Raw genomic sequence first — 21,778 nt, 5'->3', positions numbered from 1 at the left:
CAAATGGATACAGTCAGAGATTTCCAAAATGCTCCCTCAGTGTCTGGAGCTCACCACTCTCACTGCAGAGCTCTGGCCTCCCAGCTCACGGCTTTGCCACCGGAAAGGGACCATTTTTGCTAACTCAAAAAATTCCAGGGAGCGCCGGGCGGTGGTGGTGCACGCCTTTAATCCCAGCACTCGGGAGGCAGAGCCAGGCGGATCTCTGTGAGTTCGAGGCCAGCCTGGTCTACCAAGTGAGTTCCAGGAAAGGCGCAAAACTACACAGAGAAACCCTGCCTCGAAAAACCGGAAAAAAAAAAATTCCAGGGAAAGATTATTGGGCTCCCAAAGCTGTGGCCAAGCCTGAGAGGAGTTGGTGGCTGTCACTGGAAGCTCATGAGCAGAGAAGTCTTTTCTCAGAAAAGGGTGGTACCTGGTGAGTGCAGTACAGATTGTCTCCAGAGATGGGGGCTGCACTCTGAACTGAGGAGAAATTTTCTTTTCTTTTCTTTTTAAAAAAAATATTTAGCTATTTATTGTATATACATATTCTCATTACAGATGGTTGTGAGCCACCATGTGGTTGCTGGGAATTGAACTCAGGACCTCTGGAAGAACGGCCAATGCTCTTAACCGCTGAGCCATCTCTCCAGCCCGAGGAGGAATTTTCTGATGGGGCTTGGGCAAGGCCATTTGGGGGACCTTGGTGATGAGAAATACTCAGCACATCTCTGGAGAAAATGTCTGGTACTTCCCTGATTTGCTACTCAGGAACGACCGAGGGCCAGAGAGAGAGCTGCAAGCCCCGGGCAGGGCTGGGTTCTCCCAGTAGGCTTTGGGGCAGGAGGCCATACGGGCCACTCCCAGGGGACTGCTGGCAAGGATATGGCTTTCGAGGAGACCATACTGGGAACTCATGTGGGTTCTCTTGGACTTTGGGTGGAATGGAAAAGGGCTTCAACAGGTAGCCAAGGATGTCAGCCAGCAAGTCAAAAGGAAGAGAGACTCTGTGAGGCCAACATGGCCACCTGGAAGGGCCTGGGGACATCTGGGATACAGGCAGCGTGATCTAGTCACCTGTTCAGATAAATAAGGCTGAAAGACCCTTAAGGAGTTGAGAGGGTCACAGTAGGCAGGGAGGCTACAGATGACCTTGATCCTATGCATCTTCCTGCATAGAACTCTCTAGTTCCTGAATTTCTACAATAAGCAAGCTTTATATTTAGAAGAAAAAAAAAATGAAGCCTGTGGGGCGGCAGGCACTGTCATTAATGTAAATGAGCTGCCCAGGAGAGAGGAGGCAGCAGGTACATCCAGCCCCTCTGGGGCAAGCACCACCCAGAAACACCTGACCAAGCAGAGCTCACTCTCTGGGCAAAGCTCTTTCTTTTGGTTTTCTGGTGCTGGGGATGGAACCTGGGGCCCCCCAGGTGCTCAGCCACTCTAGCACCTAGCTCTTCTCTCCACCCCTGACTCGCCCTCTGTTACTGTTCAACAAAAAATGAGAGAGGAACACAGGTTTAGGTCAGGGATGTAGTTGGTGACAGAACAGTCGCCAAGCATGCACAAGGCCCTGGGTTTGCTCCTCAGCTCGGAAAACAAACTAACTAACTAACTAATTAATGAATGAAATAATGGCTGGAGGTGGCTGCTCAGTTAAGAGCATTTGCTACTCTTGCAGAGGACCTGGTTTGGGTCCCATCATGATGACTCACAACAGTCTTTAACTCCAGTTCCATCAGAAGTCTGATGCCCACTCCTGGCCTCTGTGGGTACCAGGCATGCCCAATCATACAAAAAAAAAAAAAAATTAACAAATCGAGTTGGGCCAAGTGACACACCTTTAATTTTAGCACTCAGGAGGTTAAGGCAAGTTTTAGATCAGCTTGGTCTACCTAGCAAGCTCCAGGCCAGCTCATCTGAGACCCTATCCCAGGAGAAAATAAAAACAAAAACAAGCCGGGCGGTGGTGACACACGCCTTTAATCCCAGCATTCAGGAGGCAGAGCCAGGGGAGGCAGAGCCAGGTGGATCTCTGTGAGTTCGAGGCCAGCCTGGGCTACAGAGTGAGTTCCAGGAAAGGTGCAAAGCTACACAAAGAAACCCTGTCTCAAACAAAACAAAACAAAACAAAAAACCCAACAAACAAAAAAAAAGCAAAACAACTTTTTAAAAAATGATTTATTTTTCTTATGTGCATTAGTCTTTTGCCTGCATTCATATCTGTATGAGGGTGTGGAATCACTCTGAGTTGGATAACAGACAGTTGTGAGCTGTCTTGTGGGTGATGGGAATTGAACCTGGGGCCTCTGGAAGTAGAGCCAGTGCTCTTAACCACTTAGCCATCTCTCCAGCCCTGCAACACACCTTTTAAAAAGTATTTATTTCTAGCCAGACATAGAAACCTTTAATCCCAGGACACGGGAGGCAGAGGCAGAGAGGCAGTAGGATCTGTGTGTGTTTGAGGCCACCATGGTCTATCTAGGAAGTTCCCAGGCCAGCCATGGCTTCACAGTAAGACCTTGTCTTAAAAAAAAAAAAAAAAAAAAAAAAAAGTTAATTATTTCTTGGGGCTGGAGAAATGGCTCAGCAGCTAAGAGCATTTACTGCTCTTGCAGAGGGCCTGGGTTTGGTTCCCAGCATCCACGTGGTGACTCACGACCCCTTGTAACTCCAATCCCAGGGGATCTGATGTCCTCCTGACGTCCACGGGCACTGCACATGCATGGTACACATACATACACGAACACATAAAACATGTTTGTACACAGGAGTGTTTTGCCTGCGTGCGTATTTGTGTACCAATGTGTGCCTGGTGCCCATAGCGGCCAGAAGGCGGCATTGTACAGCCCTTTCACCACCAAAAAAGTTTTTAAAATAAATAAAACAAGCCTACATGCTTATCGTGTAGGCATTAAGGAGCCTGGAGCCCTCTGAAGAAGACCTCTTCTTTGTGTCTCTGTGTGGTATGTGCGTGTGCATGTGGCAGCCTGAGATTGACACTAAGTGTCTTCATTAATTAGTCTCCATCTTGTTTTTGTAGACAGAGTATCCCTCACTGGAGCTGGCCTCACCCACCCATTAGGCAAGTTACAGAAATCCAGCCCTCCAGTGGTGGGGTGACAGGCTGAGCACCCAGCTTACATGGTGCTGGGATCCAAAGTCAGGTCTTCATGTGTGTTCACAGCAGGCGCCTCCTTGATGGAACCATCTCCCCAGCCCCAAGAGGTACCCCGTCTGTTCCCATCTCTGAGCCCTATCCCAGTCCCAGATGCCAATACTGCTACCTGGTGGGGTGAGGTGGATGCTGGGGAGGGGCATTGGAAGATGGCAGAAGCTACAGAGGAAGTCACTGAAGCTGAGTAGGAAGAGCAATGGACAGTATGTCTAGAGACCCCAGGGAAGGTTCTGGCAAAGCCCAGCACCTAGGAGTTACTTCCTTTTCCTCACAGGCCCATGTTGCCTCATCTGTAAAGCTATGGGGAGAGGAGAGAGGTCCCAGCCAGCTTTGACTTTGATGCTCCACAGCTTCCAACTTTCTGATGACTCCAGGCCTGTGCGCACCTGGAGTGAGAAACCCAGGCAGCAATAGTGAATCATGAAGACACTGGGGGCATGGTCACCTGACTGCTGCACTTACACATTCAATGACCACTCATTCATTCAAGAGTTTCTTGGGCACCTAAATCTGCCAGGCACTGTACTAGGAACCAGGCCTAGAACCTGCAGTCTAGTTGGGGAGACAGAAGACAAGAAATCCACAAAGAAACTGTTAAGCTAGTATTACAGGAAAGTGAAATCAGAGCTTTTGGCTGTTTGGAGGGGGCGGACCATTTGAGGTCTGGTGATCAGAGATGATGTTCAAAACCTGAACAGACCAGCATATTAGTCAGAATCAGATAGGCTATGCTGCCATAACAAATTAATCCCCAACCTGAGAGATCTGACAAGAAAAGGGTTATTTCTTAATCATTTTATTTGTTTGTATACACATGGGTGCACATGCATGGCACACATGCAGAGGTCAGAGGACAACCTGAGGGAGTAGCTTCTTCCCTTCCACCATGTGCATCCTGGAGACCAAACTCAGACTGTCAGACCCGGCAGGAGACAGGAGCCTTTACCTGATGAGTCACCTCAATAGGCCCAAGGTTTGTTGACTACACAAAGTCCAGCTACATCAGACCTGTCATGGCTGCATCTCTTATAGCGACTCTGTTTCAACTGCTTCTGTCTCAAGCCTGCCACTGCCACGGTGACAGACATGAGAGCTGGAGTCCCCGTGAAGGTTCTGTACTCCTCAGCTCGACAGTGACTCGCCTCACCTACACTCCCAGGCATTGGTCAGAACTAGTCTCATGGTCTCTGCCTAACCCCGGGAGGAACGGTTATAGGGATGCAGTCTGTGGTGAGCACTGGCAATCTCTACCACAGCGGCAGACCGTGGAAGGGCATGCAAGCAGAAGGGCACACAGCAAGGGAAAAGGTGACCCTCAGAGCCACACTGGTGTGTGGGCAGGAGATGGCAGCAGGGGGAGCCTGGATGTCAGGGGTGGGTCTAGTTAGAGGTGTCAACCCAGTTCAGGGCATGAGAACTCTTGGGGGGGGGGACAATCCAACACAACTAGATTTATCTCGGCTCTGCCCCCACCCCCTGGGGGGGCAGGAATCTGTGGTCTGACTGTAGGGACTCAGCGGAGCCTGGCATCTAGCTGGCACGTGTTGCAGGAGTCTCTTTCCTTCCCCTGGGCCAGCGGGAGGGAGGGGCTGGGGTTGGGTGAGGAGCCAGCAGTCCGGGCAGCTGCCCTAACCAGTTTTCCTGGTTGTGCCTGGCAGGCTGAGGCTCCAGAGTAATCTTGTCTGTTGCCTTTCCTGTTGGACTAAGCCTATGCACCCCCATCCCAGGGATCCTTAGCAGGGGGTGGAGGAGCTCTAGCTGTGCGCTGGGTTCCTGCTACAGAAAGCCACACTCTAATATGTTCAACGGCAGATAACTGACTGTGGACTGCCAGCCACGCCCTCGGGGGGGGGGGGGCGGAATCCAGGCAGGTGGTTTCCAGGTCAGCCCAGAGCCACACTGCGTGCGTGCGTACCCAGCAGGCTCTGCTGCACATAAGTGATTCATTCACCTTCCCAGACTCCAGTCCCTCGTCTGCAAAATCAGGTTGCATGTGTGCAGTGAGCCCCATCAGGGAGACTACCGTTTGGGTGGCCATCTCTTCCCAGGTTGTAACTCTCCCGAAAAGTCAAGAGTCTCTCCTGAGGCTGCCCTGTTAAAAGCCAAGCCTAAGAAACAGGAATCTTTTCCTGAGGGGCCCCAGCCCTGCCCTCTCGCCCCGAAGAGGCACAGTGGGTTGGTTTGTCTTCCCTGGACTGCCAGTCATGTTTTTACTGTCCGTTTGCCTGGTTGTTTCGGCACTGTCTCAGTGAACGGATATGTAGCTCGTGGTTAGTGTGCTTGCCTAGCATGCACAAAGCCCTGGGTCTGGATCCCCAGTACTGCATAAACCCAGTGTGGTAATGCACACCTGTAATCCCAGAATTTGGGAGCTAGAGACAGGAGGGTCAGGAGTTCAAGGTCATCACAGCTACATAGCAAGTTTGAAGCTAGCTAGCCTGGGATACTTGAGAAGCTGAGCTTCTTTTTTGGAGGGGGAAGTCTGGACAGGGTGGGGGTGGGGTTCGTGCACATAAGTGCATTGTCCACAGAGGCCAGAAGAGGGCACATCTGAGGCCCTGGAGCCAGCTGTTGTGAGCCCCCCAATGTGGATGCTGAGAACTGAATCTGGGTCCTCTGGAAGAGCAGCACACACTTTCAACCACTGCATCATCACTCCAGTTATTGTCTTTTTTTTTTTTTTTAAGGAATTTTAGTGGGTATGGTGATACACACCTTTAATTTCAGCACTTGAGAGGCAGGTAGATAGCTATGAACCTGAGGCCAGCCTGGTCTACATACCGCGTTCCAAGCTGACTAGGGAGAAGTAGGTTAGATTTTATGGCTTGTAAGAAAGCTCAAAAAGTGCTTGCCACCAACATCATGACTGAGTTCAATCCCCAGGTCCTAAAAAGGGAAAGGAGATCTGACTGCAAATTTTCTCTGACCTCCATGAGGGCCCTGGAAGGTGTGTGCTCACAAACACACACCAAATTAAAAATTCCTAATGCATAAAAAATTTTAAGGGGTTGGGGATTTAGCTCAGTGGTAGAGCGCTTGGCTAGCAAGCACAAGGCCCTGGGTTCGGTCCTCAGCTCCGGAAAATTAAAAAAAAAAAAAAAATTTAAAGGGATCTAGAAAGATGGCTCAGAGTTTAAAAGCATGTATACTTCCTGCAAAGGACCTGAGTTCAGTTCCCAGCACCAGTGCCAGGCAAAGCATAAGGATTCTAACTTCAGATCCAGGGGAATCCAATACCTTTGGCTTTCTCGGGCGTGAACGTGTGCAGGCATGCATGTACACACACATGCACAAATAAAATAAATCTGTAAAAGAAATTTCAGTCAAGATTATGTGTGGGACTTGACTGAACAGAGTATTTGTCTATTTCAAGGTGTGTCTTAAAGAGGAAGCAGTTGGCTTGGGTGGCCAAGAACCCGAGACTGGACAGGACATGGGTCTAGGGGAAAATCAAATACTATTGTTCTAGTAAAAGAACAAAGCAATAAAATGACATTCTGTCATACCCATAGATCAGTGTCTCACTCGGTCATCATCAGAGAGAGAAGCTGCTTCTTGCAGTAGATAGGAACTAACACAGAGACCCACAACTGGTCAGAATGCAGAGAGGTTTTGGAGCTCCTGGTCCTAAATGGGATGTCTTCATCAAACCCTCCCCTCTGGGGTTAGGGAGCTAGGTGGAAGAGAAGGTAGAAAGATTCTAAGGGCCAAAGGGAGTGGATGACACCTCCAAACACAACAGGACATTCACAGAGAATGTGGCAGCATCCACAGGCCCTCAAGTGCAAGCTAGATGGAGGCCCAGCCCTAAGAAGGGGAAGTGGACATGAGCTACCATCCCTAACCAAAAAATAACTGCAAAGGACACCAGCTAATAAAGGAAAGAAGTTTTCTCCAATGGAGTTTCACTGAGTATATTGACCATATTTCAGGGCGGGCCCCATGCCCAGGAGTAGTTGGCCAATACAAAACGAACTCAAAGATATTTTTGTAGACCTTTTTGTCTCAAATTGTTTTGTTGGGGCATTTTTTTTATTTTAATTTTTTGTCTTTGCTTGTATATTTTGGTTTCTGGGGTTTTTGTTGTTTTTGAGACAAGGTTTCTCTATGTAACAGCCCTGGCTGTCCTGGAACTCACTCTGTCGACCAGGCTGGCCTCGAACTCACAGAGATCCACCTGCCTATGCCTCCCAAGTGCTGGGATTAAAGGCGTGCACCACCACCGCCTGGCCCTGGTTTCTGTTTTTAGATGTTTTGTTTGTGTTGTTTTCTTGGTTTCTCTCTGTGTCTGTCTCTCATTTGGTTTTGGTTTTTCAAAATAAGAGTTTCTCTGTGTAGCTCCGCACTCAAGAGTCAGAGGCAGGAGGATTTCTGTGAGCTCAAGGCTAGCCTGGTCTATATGGTGAGTTCCAGGACAGCCAGGGCTCTGTAGAGAGACCGTGGCTCAGGGAAAAAAGATGCTCCTGTTGTGTTCCCTATGCAGAACCTCCCACTCCCTTACCCATGGGTCCAGCTAGCTTCCCACCCCAGCAAGCCTGCGTTTCCTGGTGAGTGCTTGAGCTGGAGGCTGAGCTCAGAGGCTGAGCATGATAGGCAAACATCTTACCCCTGGGCTTCTCCTTAGCCCTGCTGTTTTTACTACTTTACAATTTTTATGTGTATGCGTTTTTGCCAGCATGTCTATCTGTGCACCATGTGTATGCAGTGTGGGCTTCAACCAGAAGAGGGCGTCAGAGCCTCTGGAATTGAGTTAGTTTTGAACTGTCATGCCAGTGCTGGGAATTAAACCTGGTCCTCTGGAGTTGCAGCCAGCACACTTACTTCCCACCCAGCTGTCTCCCCAGCCCGTAAAGTGATTTTCGAGATAGGATTTTGTCACCTACCCCCAGCTAGCCTTGACTTCACAGCACACCTCCTGCCTCTGCTTCTCAGGTGGCAAGGATTACGGCGGCCCTGTCCTACAAGGATCACTATCTGATGTTTCTTGAATACCCATTACCCTGCTCTTGTCCTTAAGTCCTAAGTACCCTCCAGGGTCACACACAAATGCACACAGCCCTTCGCCGACATCTCAGATAGCCTGGGAAAAACCTGAATGAGGTAAATTAGCTATCCTTTGTTCTAGAAATAAAACTGGCCTAAGACAGTTGATGCACGTGACCTGAGGACAAGCAGGGCTGTGGTAAGTGGACTCTCGGTGACCTCTTGCAGAGGTAATGGACAGCTCTAAGATTCCTGTCAGGAAAGGAACCCAGAAGTCAGGCATATAAACCCCAGCACTCAGGAGGCTGAGGCAGGAGGATCATGAGTTTCTGGCCAGCTTAGGCTGCATATGCAGACAAGTCTCAAAAAGAAAAAAAGAGAGAAACGTGTCGGGTGGTTGAGTCAGGCTGAGCATCTCCTCTGCGGCCCATTTTGGTCTGGTGCTGACCAGGCAAGAGAAGCCAGGCTCTCAGCAGGGAAATAAGGAGGTCCACAGGTATCTCAGCTGAGTGCAGCTGGGCACGTGATGCCACCAGACTCCTGACTCTCTCTCGGCACTCCAGTCTCCCTTCAGTCTATTTCTCAGAAGCAATACAGCTGCACAACCACTCCAAAGGTCAAGCTCCATGGTTACCATCTACAAACCACTGATCCGAGCTTTGAACTTGTATTTTGTTCATGAAGTCTAGGATGGGTTGGAGAAGTTGCTCAGCCAGTACAGTGCCTGCCTGGAGTGCATGAAGCCCTGGATCTGGTCCCCAACGCCACATTAAAAACAGGTTTGGGGGGCATTTCTATAACCCAGCACTCAGGAGGTGAAGGCAGGAAGGCTTGGAGCTCGTTTGAGGTCAGCGTGGGCTACGGAAGACCTTATATCAAGCTGGGCAGTGGTGGTGCACACCTTTAATCCCAGTACTCGAGAGGCAGAGGCAGGTGGATCTCTGTTTGAGGCCAGCCTGGTCTACAGAGCAAATTCCAGGACAGCCAGGGCTACACAGGGAAATCCTCTTTCATTTTTTATTTTTTATTTATTTATTTTATTTATTTTTTTTTTTTGGTTTTTTTTCGAGACAGGGTTTGTCTGTGTAGCTTTGCGCCTTTCCTGGAACTCACTTGGTAGCCCAGGCTGGCCTCGAACTCACAGAGATCCGCCTGGCTCTGCCTCCCGAGTGCTGGGATTAAAGGCGTGCGCCACCACCGCCCGGCAGGCAGGTCTCTTTCAAAAAAAACCAAAAGAAAAAACAAATCTCAGATTTTACACACACACACACACATTTGACACTGGTCCCTGCCCTGAGGCAGCCACACAAAACCCATCTGGTAGCCAGTGGGCTGTGTCTAAATGTGAGTTGAGCCTCCCCACTCCCCTCCCCCTGCATCCTGGAGACTGGGGTCCTCAGCAGCACTTTGCTGTGATAAGCTGGTAGAGCATATTATAAGAAGAGGAGGTGCCAGGGCTTGGGGCATCAGCCTGGGGTGTTCTCCTCTTTCTGTAACCTAGCTGGCGTTTTCGGTCAGCTGATGGTACCCTTTAGGGCAAGCCACAAAATAAGAATCGCATCACTTCGGGATTCCACGTGAACATGTGCGTGAACTACGTGCCCTGATATTTATATATGAAGCTGGCGCTGCACACTGATGGGTGGTAGACTGCACAGTACCCAGACATTCATTTTTCCTTATTTCAAGTGACATTAAATAGAACCATGACAAGCCGTTTCAGTTTCTGGAGTCTCCCCTCTGCTCTTCCTGTGTGTCTGCTGCCACACGTGTGCTTCCTCACCCCCAATAAACAAAAAAGCACCAAGACAAGTTTGGAAGGAAATCAAGTGTCATTTTCCTGGGTTTTGAGCATCCGGCTCCACACATCATTCCCCTGGCCCTGCCCCTGGCATCCCCAATGGCACACACTCTTACCCTGCACCAACCACAGTAGGTGGGAAGGCAAGGTCCCTGACTGGCACGTCTGGGCCTATGACCAGCCTAAGGCTAGGAGGCTGCTGGGCCTGTCTTAGGCCCTTCTAATGGGTTCTCTGGGAAAGGCTGTGTCCAGAAAGAGACTGCAGAGCCACACACCCAGTCTATCCTTGACTCCCTCATGCGTTCAGTTTACAACTGAACAGAACATCTACGCTGGAGACCTAAGGGGCCTGGGAGACCTTCCCTCTGGCAGCTCAGGGCACGGGAGTCAGAACTTAGCAGTGGACAGACTGCAGTGTGGCGAGTGACAGCTGACTATGGGGGCTGAGCTGGCCGTGGTGCAGTAAGAAGCAGGCAGATCTGGTCTATAATTTGGGGGGAAAGCAAGTCAAACCTGCTCAGGGACTGCATTCCTGGGGTAGAAGGAATGGGGGGTGATAACCTGGATGCAGCCTTGCTGGCAGCCCCCCTACTGCAGAGAAGTCTCTCCTACTAGCAGGAAGTGTAACAGGCCAGCCAGGCTTTACTCTAACACACCAGGAGCAGCTGGAGGCCCTGGGCAGCCACTGAAATCCTCCCAGCGCCACCTCCATCACTCCTAAAACAGTTGTCGTGACACTTTCTCTGCTCATTGTGGGGATCCATCTCACTGTCAGCCACAACCATGGCCTCTGTTGTCTGTGTGGCTCAGCACCCACCTCCTGCAGAGGCTCATCTCTCCCTGGTGCCTCTGGGCCAGGACCAGTCCTGAAAAGATGGCTTCTGACGCAGAGGAGAGGGGCTGTTGGCCACCAGGGCAGGCCAGCACTTAGCAGCTGTGGCCATCCTGAGGTCTTGCGTCTTGGTGTCAAGGACTCAGCAGCCCCACACCAATCAGCACCCTGAGCCAACTATCCTGGTTTTCTTCTCAGTGAGGACATGCTGGCCAGAGGATGAGATGACACACTTGAACACTTAGCTCCATGTTTGACAGACAGGCTCAGTGCAGCTAAGGAGCCACCAGCTCCAGCAAGTAAGTACCCAGAGGTACTGGGTTCCTGACTACAATCCTAACACTATTGAGGCTGAGGTAGGAAGATTTCCCTGAGTTCTAGGTAGGGCTGGGCTACAGAGAACCTGTCTCCAAAACCCAAGACAAACAAAAGAAGCCCCCAGAGGCCAGCATTAGACAGCTTCTGGGGCCAGTGCATGCACACAGGGCAGAAGCTACTTCAGACAGGGCTTGTTCATCTGGGAGGGGTCACAGCCAGCCTGGCCCAGATCGGATGGTAGGCCTGTAATCCCCAGTTAGCAGAAGCCTTCCATAGGACCCTCGCTGGGGACCCTGTGCACAGAGAGGCCTTCCACCCAGTCCTGTGGTGTCCATGGCTCTCAAACACCCCCACATGTCCCCAGAAGGCCTCCTCCCTTGATCTAAGCATTCCCTCCGAGTCACAAGGACAAGGACAGAATAAGCACTCAGTTCTTACCCTCTGTGTGGGTCACGTTTACCTCAGGCCTGGGGACTTGAAATGAGATTGTACTAGCCAAGCCCTGTCCCTTCAATGGTCGATACAGACACACCGTAATGCTTACTTACCACTTACATATGAGGAAACCAAGGCTCCAGGTCACACACTGCTAAGTATATGCGCTAACTCCAGGGTCCAAAGCTCCCTTGTTTTACATTTAGATCTGGCTCTAGAAAGATTGCCACATCTTGTAAGCCTAGTCAGAAGAGCCAACCATGAGGCCCACTTAGGATCCCCAACCTGGGACAGGTCACCTGAGAACAAGACGCACTCTGCCTTTTGGTTTGGATAATTTTTTTCTTTCTTTTCTTTTCTTTCTTTCTTTCTTTTTTTTTTTAAGACAAGGTTTCTCTGTGTAGCTTTGGTGACTATCCTGGAACTCGATTTGTAGATCAGGTTGGCCTCAAACTCAGAGATCCACCTACCTCTGCCTCCTAAATGCTGGGATTAAAGGTGTGTGCCACCACAGCCCACTGGGCATGGTTTGGGTGATAAATTTTATTTCAGCCTCCCCTCCCCCATACACAGCCTTTTTTTGGACAGGGTCTTACAATGTAGCCCTGGCTAGCCTTAACTCTCTATGTAGACCAGGCTGGCACCAAACTCACAGAGATCTGCCTGCCTCTGCCTCCCAAGTGCTGGGATTTTAGTGTCCCTTTTGAAAAACCACAACGTAAGTCTTAAGGAACAATGACATTAACAGGATTTGTCTACACCCAGTCCAAGAGAACTTTGTGGGATCAGCAAAGGTCCGGCTAGAGAGGCTGTCACAGACAGAAGAGACAATACTGAAACCAGGATGGCGCATGGCTTGTCTTAGCTACAAGGGCTGCCCAGGCCTGCAGACATCTGGGTCAGGTCCTTCTTACCAAAGAGCTGTTGGGGGTCGTCCTGAGTGGATGTGTCTCTGGTACAAAGAAAGATGTGGATAAGGCTGGACCCCCTCAGGGGCTCCTCAAATACCCCCACCACAGAATCAGTGTTGGATAAAACAGAGCCACCATGTCTTAGCCTATACCCACACTTCCTCCGCCCTAGGCCATTCACAGGGAAAAGAGCCCTTACCTTGAAGACTGAACTTGCATCTAACTTATCAGAGGACTCAGAAGAGCCAGGCTGGGTCCTAGAGGGCACGCCAGGCCAGGGAGGCTTCAGACACACAACAGGGAGATAGTTTCATCCTTGTCAAAAGCATGCCATTCCTCGGGGCTCTTTTTTCTTTTTTTTTTTTTCTTCTTTTTTTTGCCCTGGAGCTGAGGACCGAACCCAGGGCTTGTGCTTGTTAGGCAAGTGCTCTACCACTGAGCTAAATCCCCAACCCCCTTCCTCAGGGCTCTTTAGGAGAAGAGGTTTCCAACCAGCTTCCATCTGTCTCAGTACCAAAGTAGTATGTAGGCAGTGTAGACAGACTTTGTGGCTACAACTCAGAGGACGAGAGGGAGGGCAACGGGCCTGTGGCCCTGTGGCCCGGCTCTCCCTCCAGCCGGCCTCCTAGGGGCCAGGTCCAACAAGATGCAGGGCAGCTTCTCAAACTTGGCCCCTTTGGCTGAGTACAGGGTCTTATCTCACATCCTACTGTTTTTCCTCCAAGACAAAGGTGACGGGACCCAGGCTCAGTGAACCCTTCCCTCTTCTTCATCTAATCTGTCCACCTCTTCCCAGCAGCCCAGGCCTCCCTAGCCTGCCCAGGATGTGTCAAGGCACTAACTGATACCAGCTTCCATGGCAGCACCCACCCAGAGGTCAGGGAGCTTCCCCACTCCCTACACAGGTCCCTCATACACTCCGACATGCCCACAGCGGTGCCCATCAGCCCCCATGAACCACTGGTTCGCACTCAGTGGAGCCTGCTGTGCTCTGGCTCTGTGGTTAATGAGCTGTTCTGCTGCTTGTCTACCAGAACAGTGAGTGCATGCCCTGTGCAGAGAACTACATGTGGTTGTTCACGTGAATTACACGGTGCTGTGGGTGTCCCCAAGCCCGACTCAAAGCTCCAGGAGGCCACTTCACCTTCACAGATGTGTCCTGACACCTACATACCTCTGTTGTCATAGGCTCCACCTGATGCCCATGGTCTATGCTCCTTGTTCAGGACTCAGCTCCCAGGCTACTCTTCGGCGTTCTGAGGGAGTCCTGGAGCCCAGCTGCCTATACAACTAGTAACCTTCTTCCATGGCTAGTCCACCATGTGTTTCCCCCACCTGTAAATTTCCTGAAAGCAGGAAACATTCTCATCCCCACACCCCTGGAATATCTTTACAAAAGTGCTTGATTTAGGTGGAGTCAAAAAAAAAAAAAAAAAAAAAAAACACATTGGTCACACCTTTAATCTCAGCATTTGGGAGGCAGAGGCAGGAGGATCTCTGTGAGTTCAAGGCCAGCCTGGTCTACAGATTGAGTTCCAGGACAACTAGGGTTATACAGAGAAGCTCTGTCTCAAAAAACCAAAAAAAAAAAAAAAAAAAAAAAAAAAGAAAAGAAGAAAAAACCATACAACCTATGTTGGGGGCCATTGAGACCCCAGCTTTGTTTTCCTGCAGAGCCCTCTCCTAGGAAAGGGCTCGTTCCTCTTACCTTCATGAAGCAACCAGGGTGACGCATACAGACTCTCAAACACAAGCTGCTACGTCTGGCTTGTTCTCAAGGTCCATTTGGGTGAGGATGGCGGGCAGAGGCATGCCCATCCATGGAGAGCTTCCTTAGACCCAGATGTCAGCACAGCACAGTCATCCTTCATGGATACAGCATGGACCAGCAGTGTGAATCCTCTCACCCATCTCCGAGGTGTGAATGTACCCCCTCTTCCCATATCCTCAATGTTCCCACTCCCCCACAGACCCCTTCACTACCCTTCGGCCCTAGGGCAGTTGATGATCCTGCCTGGCCATTCCTTGCTCAGATAAACCTGGTACAATTCACCAGTCAGCACCCTCTTGTAGGACAGGACAAGTACCCTCCGGCTGCCTGGGAAGGCTGGACTTGCCTGCTGGGTTGACTCCCCCAGCTCTCCTGTTCTCCGTCATCACCTGTGGACCATCTCCTAGGCCCTTTTCAGCATGCACAAAGCCACATGGCCCACCTTCCAAACCTCCCCACGACTTCCAGTCTCACCCACTCCCAGGTTCTTCTGTCCTGAGAAAGGCAGGCTGTGTGGTTCAGAGCACCGTGGAACACACACTGCCCCACTGCGCCCTCCTCCATCCTCTGGAGGGGCTGGGCTAAAGACTACCCTCATCAGGAAGCTCGCAGACTGTACTAGTAAACACTGGCAGTCCTGGGAGCACCACTCTTCCCTGTTTCCATTCCCCATGTCCCCACCCCCAGTACTTCCCTTCGCTGCCGTTCTCGGCGGGGGTGAAGGCCAGAGCCCCTGCACCAGGCTCTCCGGCCCTCCTCTCCTCGGGCACTGCTCACACTTGGCAAAGGTCTGCTGGCTATATCCTACCTCTGCCTACGGCTCCCTGAGGCTCCCTGACCGGACACACCTCCGGCCATCTTCTTGCAGGTCCGCGGTCCCCCGGAGCACTCCCTCCCTCTTCACTTCCCCATCACTAGCAGTCAGGCAATGCTGGCCAGGAACTGGGAGGCTTTGGGCACACTTGCTTTCCCCTCCCATCTTCCAGCCTCTGAGTGACATCTTCACACACCTGACTGGACTGCTTCTCACCAGTCCCCATCCTTGTGCTGTCTACCCACTTAGCTCACCCCAGGATTCTAAGGCTCCACACTAAAGCCAAACCCCAAACTCCTCACCTATCCAGCATGCTACCCGGCCCCAGGCCCTGCTGGGTTTCCTGGAGCTAGCAGCAACTCCATGGTTATACTACCGCCCCGGGGGCTCACATCATCTCCTTCAAGGCACATTCAACTCTAACCATGAACGTATGAAGCTTTTGACTGGAGATGTGGTGGCTCAGTTGGTAGAGAGCTTTGTCTAGCATGCACAAAACCCTAGGTTCAATCTCCTGTACCCCAAACTGAGTATGGTGGTGCATGCCTTTAACTCCAGCACTGAGTGGGGGGACACAGGAGGATCAGTAGTTCATCAAGGTTTTCCTCAGCCAATCATCAAATCTGAGGCAGCCTGGGATACATGAGCCCCGACTCAAACAAAAAAAAAGTGGGGGGGTGGGTTGGGGAGATGTCTCAGTGGTTAACAGGACCTGGGTTCAATTCCCAGCACCCACATGGCAGCTCACAACTGTCTGTAACTCCAGTTCCAGAGGATCTGACACCCTCACACCAATGCACATAAAATAAAAAAGAAATTTCCTAATGAAAGATTTTATTTTTTAAAATTTGTTTTTTGTTTTTCAAGACAGGGTTTTGTTTTTTCCTCTGTGTAACCCAGGCTGTCCTGAAACTCACTCTGTAGACCAGGCTATCCTCAAACTCACAAAGATCTACTCTGCCCTGAGTACTGGGATTAAAGGTGTACGCTACCACCACCCAGCTAAAAGATTTTATTTTTAAGATTTTTTTGGCTGGGTGGCAGTGGCGCACGCTTGTACTCGGGAGGTAGAGGCAGGCAGATCTCTGTGAGTTTGAGGCCGTCCTGGTCTACAGAGTGAGTTCCAGGACAACCACGGCGGGTACACAGAGACACCCTGTCTTGAGAAACTAAAAAAAATAAGGAAAAAAATACTTTTTTGGGGGGGGTAGGGGGTGGGTTTGGGACAGGGTTTTTCTCTGTGTTGTTTTGGTGCCTGTCCTGGATCTCACTCTGTAGACCAGGCTGGCCTCGAACTCACAGTGGTCCACATAGCTCTGCCTCCCAAGTGCTGGGACTGCCAGGCAAGATCTTGTTTTTATCAGCTGGGCATGATGGTGCACAGCTCTAATCCCAGCACTCAGGAGGTAAGTAAATCTCTGTTGAGTTTAAGGGCAACCTGGTCTATGTAGTGAGTTCAAGGCCAGTCACAGGGCTATGTAGACACCCTGTCTTAAAAACAAACAAACAAATTAGTGCTTTGTCTGCATATAAGCACACATGTGCGGTACCCATGGAGGCCAGAAGGCATTGGATCCCCTGGAACTCAAGTTATAGAAAGTTGTGAACCACCATGTGGGTGCCAGGAACTGAACACAGGTCCTCTGCAAGATCAGCAAGACTTTAACCACTGAGCCATCTCTCTGGGCCCTTACTTTTATTTGAAAGGTATCTTACGTGTATTAATGCTTTGTCTGCATGCATGTTTGTGTGCCACATGCATGCAATGCACACAGAGGCCAAAGAGGGCGTCAGATCCCCTGGAACTGGAGTTACAGATGGCTGTGAGCCCCGTGTGGGTGCTAGAAGCCAAACCTGGAGATTCTAGACCTTAACCTAAGCCTTCTCCAGGCCTAACCCTTTTATTTATGTATGTATGTATGTTTTTCGAGGCAGGGTTTCTCTGTAGCTTTGGAGTCAGTCCTGGATTACCTCTGTAGACCAGGCTGGCCTCAAACTCACAGAGATCCACCTGCCTCCCGAGTGCTGGGATTACAGGTGTGCGCCACCACCGCCCGGCTTATTTATCTATTTTTATTTTATGTACATTATTTTTTTGCCTGCATGTATGTTTGTGTGAGTGTTGGATCCCCTGAAACTGGAATTATAGACAGTTGTGAGCTGCCATGTGGGTGCTGGGAATTGAACTCAGGACTTCTGGAAGAGCAGCCAGTGCTCTTAACCACTGAGCCCTGTCTCTAGCCCCTAGCCCTTATTTTTAATTACATGTATATGTATGCACCCGTGTGTGAGTATGTGCCCATAAGTGCAGGTGCCCACAGATAGATGAGAAGATTGCTCCACATGAAAATGTATTTTTTAAATGTGACTGCACAGCTTTCAAGTAGATAACATTGTGTCAGTGTGGTGGTTGACATGGAAATGGCCCCCATAGGCTCAGAAGGAGTGGCACTATTAGGTGTGGCCTTGCTGGAGTTAGTGTGGTCTTGTTGAAGGAAGTGTGTCACTGGGGTGAGCTTTGAGGTTTCAGAAGCTCAAGCCAGGCCCAGTGTCTCTCTCTTCCTGCTGCCTGCAGATCCAGATGTAGAACTCTCAGCTTCTTCTCCAGCACCAAGTCTGCCTGCATGCCGCCATACTTCCTGCCACAATGATACTGGACCAAACCTCCGAACCTGTAAGCCAGCCCCAATGAAATGCTTTCCTTTATAGGAGTTGTCGTGGTCATGGTGCCTCTTCACAATAGAAACCCGAACTAAGACACGAACTAAGAACTTGGACATGCCTGTGTGTGACAAAAACCACTACCCCCTATTAATTTCTTAATTACAATCCACTAAATAATGTTGTTCTGCCGGGCGGTGGTGGCACACGCCTTTAATCCCAGCACTCGGGAGACAGAGGCAGGCGGATCTCTGTGAGTTCGAGGCCAACCTGGTCTACAGAGTGAGATCCAGGACAGGCACCAAAGCTACACAGAGAAACCCTGTCTCGAAAAACCAAAATAATAATAATAATAATAATAATAATAATAATAATAATAATAATGCTGTTCTTTTCTGGTATGCTGTGGTCACAAATGCACAGCTATTGCCTGGGAAACAGATAAGCCATTAGATTAGTGGTTCTCAACCTGTGGGTCTTGATCCCTTTGGGGCTGAATGACCCTTCACAGGGGTCACCTAAGACCATCAGAAAACACAGATATTTACATTATGATTCATAGCAGCAGCAAAATTAGTTATGAAGTAGCAATGAAAATAATTTCATGGTTGGGGGGGTCACCACAACATGAGGAACTGTATTAAAGGGCCACAGCATTAGGAAGGTTGAGAACCACGGCTCTAGACCATTATTATGCCTGGTTTTTTTTTGGACCAAGAAACTGAAGCTCTGAAAGGTGAAGTCAAGCATCATGGTTTTCCTCCATTGTAAGCAGCTGGCCTTGGGCTTGAACTCCAGTGTGTGGACTCCAGAGACTAGAATTTGGGCAACCAAGGGTGTCTGGAGGAAGAACAAGGCACTGGGCTGAGGCTCCTTTTCCTGCCTCTGTGCAAAGCCTCCAGGGCCAGCTGAAAGGCTTCTGTTCTCAGGACAGGCACTCTCAGGGCTGCCTGGTGTCTAAGGAGTCCCACTGTCCAGCCATACTCAGAGGACGGGCCACACCTAAGAACCACGGACAGGGCTGACGGGAGTCGAGAGCCGCTGCAGGAGGGCACATACACTGTTACAGTGACAACATAGGACATGTTATGTGCCAGGCCTAGACTCGGGGTCACCAGCGCCACTTGTGATTGTACCCATCTTCTAGATGAGGGTGCTGGGGTTCCGAGCAGCTCAGAAACCTACCCACAACCTTGCCGCTGGGAGTGAGCAGGGGGAGAGCTGGGACTTGACTCCCCTTGTCTGCTTGAATCCCTACTACACATCCATTCCCACAAAGTCAACCAATGGGGAGGAGACCTGCCGGGGAACAGTCACTCAGACGTGTCAGGAAAAGATGTCTCACACAGGGGCCAGGTGTAAAACAGAGGCTTTAATCCAAACAGCAAGGGAGGCACAGGCCTAGGGACCCAGGGACAGCGGAGGGAGAGGCGCAGGGCTAGGGACCCAGGAGGGTGGTGGCCTGGCCCTGGAAGGGAGGCTGGCACTGGGCCTTTCCTGGGAAACTACCTGTGACACCGATGGCTTGAGTCCCAGCTCTGTGCAGACCATTGCTAAGCTCTGGCCAAGGCCCTGGGCTGTGCTCTCTGTGTCCACTCCCAAAGGCTCCGTGGACAGACACAGGATGCGCAGTGCGGAAGGACTGGAGGAGGGTGGCAGGGAAGCCTGCAGGTACCAGCTCAGCCACAGCATGGGGGAAAACTGCTGACTGAGGCTAGGTCCCCCTTGGCAGTCCTGCCCACTCTGAGTCTGTGCCCGGGGCCAGGGTACACTTGCCTCATCTCATAAAGGGTCGGAAGAGAGGGCTGCCGCCTCCCCTGCCATCTCACACCAGCCCCAGACCGACCCAAGGGAGCAGAGCAGCAAGCAAGGGCCTCAGGTGAAGCTCAAGGCCACTGGAGCAGGGAGGAGGGGACAGCACTGGTCAGGCCGAAGACTGACGGGAGGAAACCAGGTTCTCCACACACAACAGCCCTAGTGCCTCCCTGAGTCTCTACCATTCTCTCCCTGCCGGAGACAATTCTGGAAACAGTCCTCACCCACTCTACAGGCTTTCCTAGGAGCCCAGGGAAGTTTCCACAGCTAGGCTACCCCCAGGAAGGGGAACATTACTAACAGTCAGGAAACCCAGCAAATCCAAGGGCCAGGAACAGAAGGCAGAATGAGGCTGGGCACAGGTGACCAACCTCAGGGCCTAGGTTACCTTGAGAAGGCCAACCTCATCATCTCGCCCTGAGCCCTCCCCAGCTGCTGACAGCCTCAGCCTCCAGCCCCACAGCAGCCAGCCAGGGGAAGGAACACAGCTCGGGGAAGCTGACCAGCCGCTCCGGAGGTGCAGCACTCCTCTCTGAACGAGGAGTCCCCTCATGGGAAAGGGAAGCAATGGAAGAGCAGGCCGCCCTTGTCTCCACATGGGCCTGGGCAAGAGAGGAAGGAAGCAGGGAGGACAGGGGTGGGCAGGGGCCCCGAGACCACGTCCCAGCCCTCTTCTTGCTTGCCCAGCAGACGGACAGTCAGAAACTGGCCACACTTCGGTCAATTCCCACGACTCAGGCCCTGTTCGGCACCCATCTCAGTAAAGAGCATCTCATCAAACAGAAAGAACACAAGGTGGGTGGAGGGTGCCAGGTCAGAGGGGCAGGACCCTGGCCAGGGTGGCTCTGGCGGCTCAGGCTCTCCTAGCCTGATGTGACAGGATGGATGGGCAGCAGGCTCCCGAACTTGAAGTGCTGGATCACAGGGAACTTCTCCAGGCACTGGGGAAGGAGGGAGACCGGGGTGAGGCTGGGCTGGCCTCGTGCACCCCAGGGACCCAGGCAGACCTGAGGGTTCAGACAGAAGCCACTTCTCTGGGGTATCCGTGAATGCTCAAGAAGTCACCCAGTCAGAGCAGCCCTGGCCTATCCAAGAAGGGTGATACTTGTTCACCCTGTCCGCCTCCCATTCAAAGATACACACACAGTGGAAGCCAAGACAGGCACAGAAACAGAAAAGACCCCCACCCCCACCCCCCAGCCGGTCCTGCCCCTGGAGGTGTGGGGACATCTGAGCACGGCTGAGAAGAGGCTAGGACCCGTTCTCTGGAGTCTCTGGGTCTCGTTAACGTGAGACAACCCGAGTGGGCTCACACCTCTGCCCACCTTGCCAACAGCCCCTGTGGAGGTCAAGGCAATAGCACTGATGGTAGGCAAAGGGACGGGGACTTCCTGAGCCCAGTTCAGCCCCCTGGCAAGAAGCAGACAGCCGCAGGCAGCCTGACCCCAAGCCTGACCCCCATATCCTTGCCTGCCACAGGCCGTCACAGGCTCACTCTCCCAGGCAGTAGCCCAAGCCAGGGGGTGAGGCTAAGATCTGCCTGGCTGGCCTGGCCTCCTCCTATACTTTGGCCTCAGACACAACCCTCGGTGTGCTAGGGACCCGTAGGCTGTTGGGGAACGAGACTTATGGACTCGGAGGAGGTGTGGTCAAAGGAGTAACCTGACTGGCTCGCCTTCCCTCTCCCCAGAAACCAGCTTCAGAACAAGCTCAAGGGGCACACACGGGACAAGTAGACAGGACTGAACTCCAAAGTGGAGCCAGGCCTGAGCACAGTAGGGAGAAGGGAAGTGCAGCATGTCCCTAAGGGAGGAGCAACATGTCCAGGCCTGAGGCAAGGCAGCTGCCATGGTGCTTATGTCATCAGGAAGTGGTGGGAGTTTGGAAGCCACCCCCACCCCCAGGGCTTGGAATTCCAGAAAGGGTCAAAGGTCAACCTGCCTCAAGCGTTCACAAGAAGAGAAGCCAGAAAGGCAAGTGGGGGAAGGGCAGAAATTGTCCTCATTTTGTCCACAGGACAGGCAGAACCTGAGCGCGAAAGAAGCCGCAGGGCTGAGGAAGTCCAAGACCCCAGGGCAGGAGAAACATCTAAGAGGGCCTTTCTTCCAACCATCCTGGCCAGCTACTGTGCCTGGGCTTCAGAAGCCTGTCACCTCCTGACCCCAGCAGAGTCTAGGCTGGGCGGTCTGTGATTCAAGGAGAGGTAGGACTCTCCAGGTAGTGGTAGCCTTCAGGACAGAAAGACCCCCACCACACAAGGCCCAGAAAACCCCTGAT

At 51.5% G+C, this 21,778-nt stretch overlaps 1 protein-coding gene across 1 annotated transcript in view; it reads right to left on the bottom strand.

Annotated features, from left to right (window-relative positions):
• Positions 1-19,038: 19,038 nt before the first annotated feature.
• Ptpa (protein phosphatase 2 phosphatase activator) overlaps positions 19,039-21,778 on the bottom strand; it is a 29,989-nt gene continuing 27,249 nt past the window's right edge. The window contains exon 10 of the mRNA XM_059259983.1: positions 19,039-20,442. Within this exon, the coding sequence (XP_059115966.1) occupies positions 20,365-20,442 (78 nt within the window). The 3' untranslated portion in view covers positions 19,039-20,364. The remainder of the gene's footprint in view (positions 20,443-21,778) is intronic.

This window comes from Peromyscus eremicus, chromosome 4 (assembly GCF_949786415.1).
Source record: "Peromyscus eremicus chromosome 4, PerEre_H2_v1, whole genome shotgun sequence".
Taxonomy (NCBI): domain Eukaryota; kingdom Metazoa; phylum Chordata; class Mammalia; order Rodentia; family Cricetidae; genus Peromyscus; species Peromyscus eremicus.
Note: the sequence above shows the minus strand (reverse complement) of the source record. Positions and strands in the feature narration are given on the sequence as shown.